This window comes from Salpingoeca rosetta (assembly GCF_000188695.1).
Source record: "Salpingoeca rosetta unplaced genomic scaffold supercont1.2, whole genome shotgun sequence".
In the NCBI taxonomy this organism is placed as follows: Eukaryota; class Choanoflagellata; order Craspedida; family Salpingoecidae; genus Salpingoeca; species Salpingoeca rosetta.
Window position 1 is genome coordinate 895,563 of NW_004754932.1, and position 3,660 is coordinate 899,222.

The 3,660-nt window shown below is 59.6% G+C and overlaps 3 protein-coding genes across 3 annotated transcripts in view; 2 read left to right on the forward strand and 1 right to left on the reverse strand.

Moving 5' to 3' along the window:
- The window catches only part of PTSG_00768 (uncharacterized protein), a 4,542-nt gene extending 4,243 nt beyond the window's left edge, over positions 1-299 (forward strand). The window contains exon 13 of the mRNA XM_004998177.1: positions 1-299. This exon is cut by the window's left edge and continues 97 nt beyond it. Within this exon, the coding sequence (XP_004998234.1) occupies positions 1-137 (137 nt within the window). The 3' untranslated portion in view covers positions 138-299.
- On the reverse strand, positions 264-1,798 carry PTSG_00769 (cysteine proteinase). The gene has a single exon (XM_004998178.1). It carries the CDS (start codon positions 1,701-1,703, stop codon positions 357-359), a length of 1,347 nt encoding a protein of 448 aa, XP_004998235.1. The 5' UTR covers positions 1,704-1,798; the 3' UTR covers positions 264-356.
- A 508-nt stretch (positions 1,799-2,306) lies between these two features.
- Positions 2,307-3,660, forward strand: part of PTSG_00770 (cathepsin) — a gene marked incomplete at its 3' end in the record, with an annotated part of 1,971 nt that continues 617 nt past the window's right edge. The window contains exons 1-2 of the mRNA XM_004998179.1: positions 2,307-2,400; positions 2,587-3,396. Coding sequence (XP_004998236.1) covers positions 2,335-2,400; positions 2,587-3,396 — 876 coding nt within the window. The 5' untranslated portion in view covers positions 2,307-2,334. The remainder of the gene's footprint in view (positions 2,401-2,586; positions 3,397-3,660) is intronic.

Below are 3,660 nucleotides of genomic sequence, written 5' to 3' on the forward strand. Positions count from 1 at the left end.
AGATTGTGCAGGTCGACCAAGACACGACCACATATCGGCAGTGGGTCAAGCAGTTTGTTGTGGACGAGCACGGCCCCGTCAACGACGAAACTGCCACTGTTGAGGAAGCGGAGGAGGAGATCATGGTCTTGGAATAAACAAAACCAGCGCACCAGAGTCAATCAGCCCATTGTACCCACACCCCCTGCCAGCAGCGCTGTCTGTATCTCTCTCCCTCCTTCATTCACTCATACGAGATTGGTTGGTGCTTTGCATGTGTCAACTTATCAAATTTCGAATTTAATGCTGGTCAAAAGGGAAGACAAGCGAGCAAAAGGGTAGTTCAATTGGCAAGCGCAAAGCAAGCTGCAACGAGCTTACGAGTCGTAGGTGCAGATGCCAGTGCCCTGGATGGGCTTGCAGGAGGCGTTCTGGGGGCAGCCATCAGACTCAGCGGAGGGATCGCAGATCAGAGCGCAGTTGGTTGGCTGGGAGGAGCCCTGGGTCTCGAGGACGCACTCAGGCTGGGCAGTGGTGCCTGGGGGAACGTTCTTGGAGCAGGTGCGGACGATGATCTCGTTCTTGCACTTGGGGGAGCAGAAGGAACCGTTGATGCCCTCGATCTGGACAGCCTCCTCACCGGCGTGGCAGCCACCCTGGTTGGGGTCCTCGTAGTCGTAGTTGCCGGGGGATGGTGGGGATGGAGGAGATGGAGGGGAGGGAGGGGATGGGCCAGAGCTGGCAATGGGGTAGGATGGCTGCATGGCAATACCGCAGATACCGGCAGAGGAGACACCACGCTTCATCATGATGTAACCCTGGTCACCCCAGGAGGCGCCCCAGCTGTTCTTGACAATCCAGTAGTCCGAGGTGTAGCCAACAACGAGGACACCGTGGTCCAGGTTGGTGCCGCAGGGGCCGGAGAAGACACCGCTGCTGTACATCTGGAAGCTCTGCTGGTCGGCCTCAATGGCAACGGAGACGGGGCCCTTCTCGACGGCAGCGGCGAGCTGGTCCTCGTTGTTCTGGGGAACGTCCTTGTAGCCGGAGATGCTGACAGCGTGCTTGGACTCCTTGGACTTGTCGCAGACACCGTCGCGGGCGGTGTAGGGGTAGTCCTGCTCAGTGTCGAGGCCGCCGTTGGAGATGATGTACTTGAAGGCGTTGTCCATCAGACCGCCGTTGCAGCCCTGGTTGCCAAAGGAGCCAGAGCAGTCGACGAGCTGCTGCTCGGAGAGGCTGACGAGGTTGCCGGTGGCAATGGCGTGGGCGCCCTCAACGGAGCCGGTGGTGGAGAAAGACCAGCAGGAGCCGCACTGGCCCTGGTTCTTGATGGGGGTGACGGCACCCTTCTGGCGCCAGTCGACGGAGCCGGCGTTGGGGCCATCGAGCCAGACCTCCTGGCGCTCGCGGCCGAGCAGCTCAGTGGGGTAAGGGCGCAGGTACAGCTGGCGGTACTCTTCGTTGGTGAGGTCAGCAAACTGGTTGACGTCGACGGTGTGGGTGTGCACGCCACGGGCAGCCTCGGCGTTGTGGCGGTTGATGAAGTCGATGTTCTGGGAGAAGACGGAGAAGCGGCGAGCCTCCTCCTCGGCGGACTCGTAGACCTTGTTGAACTTGGTCTTGAAGGCGTCGAAGAGACGACCCTTGTTGACGGTGAGGGAGAGGGGCTCAGCCATGGCGGCACCCACGAGGGCGCACACCAGCACCAGCTTCAGCATCATGGTTGATGAGTTGTGGTTGGTGGGGGAAAAGAGGGTGTGAAGATGAAAATGGTTATTTGCGCATCGTGGCGCTCACTCATCTCCGCAGCTCACTCGCTTGTTTTGCCTAATTTTGCCTGTGCTTGCTTCTTGGAGATCGCGCCACCGCGCTCACTGCACCACAAACAAAAACAGCGATGCAGCGAACGAAAGCGATGAGCTACAAGGAGGGTGGCGTGGTGTTGCAGCACCATGGGAAATTTGTGGGTGACACCGCAAGTTGTCTTGTTTGTTGTGCCTGCGTTCCCTCCTCCAACTTTCCGCGCAAAGTGCTTTGGAGACGGAAAAGTATCAAAGATATTTCGTATTCTGTCGTGATTCCCACACACGCGGGTTCTACTCCAGCTGTCGCGACCTGGGCCCGTCTCACACAGCGCGGTTGTGGAGGAGAAAAAACCAAAACAAAAACAACGCCACACAACAAGCAGGCAGGCAAGCGAAGAAAGCAAAACAAGTGGTCTGTCGGTGGCTGTGCACCTTCTTCTTCTTGTTTCTCCTCCAGTCAGCGCTTGTTGTTGTTCTGCGAGCGAGCGCAGCGACAGACAAGAGGCATTTTCCTTTCACCCCTTCTTTCTCCCACCAACCCGCCATCATGATGCTCAAGATCGCCGTCCTTCTGGCCATGGCCGTCGCGGCCAACGCCATGTCTTTCGACGACGTAAGCTGCGCGCGCACCCAACACTACCACCTGCTGCGATTCACATGCCCTTGCTTTTGCTTTTTGCTTTTGCAACTTCTTTTGTCGCTCGTGCCCTGCGCTGTTTGATTTGATCGATCGATGCTCACCAAGCGCATCGCAACCCTTGTCATGATCGTGTTGGTGTTTTGACTACGGTGGCCACAGTTCAAGACCACCTTCGAGAAGCAGTACGAGTCGCCTGAGGAGGAGGCTCGCCGCTTCGCCATCTTCGCCGACAACCTCGCCTTCATCGCCCGCCACAACGCAGAGGCTGCCCGCGGCCTCCACACCCACACCGTTGGTGTCAACCAGTTTGCCGACCTCACCAACGAGGAGTACCGCCAGCTGTACCTGCGCCCTTACCCCACTGAGCTGCTCGGCCGCGAGCGTCAGGAGGTCTGGCTCGATGGCCCCAACGCCGGCTCCGTCGACTGGCGCCAGAAGGGTGCCGTCACGCCCATCAAGAACCAGGGCCAGTGCGGCTCCTGCTGGTCTTTCTCCACCACCGGCTCCGTTGAGGGCGCCCACGCCATTGCCACCGGCAACCTCGTCAGCCTCTCCGAGCAGCAGCTCGTCGACTGCTCTGGCTCCTTTGGCAACCAGGGCTGCAACGGCGGTCTGATGGACAACGCCTTCAAGTACATCATCTCCAACGGCGGCCTCGACACTGAGCAGGACTACCCCTACACCGCCCGCGACGGTGTCTGCGACAAGTCCAAGGAGTCCAAGCACGCTGTCAGCATCTCCGGCTACAAGGACGTTCCCCAGAACAACGAGGACCAGCTCGCCGCTGCCGTCGAGAAGGGCCCCGTCTCCGTTGCCATTGAGGCCGACCAGCAGAGCTTCCAGATGTACAGCAGCGGTGTCTTCTCCGGCCCCTGCGGCACCAACCTGGACCACGGTGTCCTCGTTGTTGGCTACACCTCGGACTACTGGATTGTCAAGAACAGCTGGGGCGCCTCCTGGGTGACCAGGGTTACATCATGATGAAGCGTGTGTCTCCTCTGCCGGTATCTGCGGTATTGCCATGCAGCCATCCTACCCCATTGCCAGCTCTGGCCCATCCCCTCCCTCTCCTCCTTCCCCTCCATCTCCTCCATCCCCACCATCCCCCGGCAACTACGACTACGAGGACCCCAACCAGGGTGGCTGCCACTCTGGCGAGCAAGGCCGTCCGCATAGAGGGCATCAGCGGCTCTTTCTGCTCCCCATCCTGCAGCTCCACTTCCCCTTGCCCCA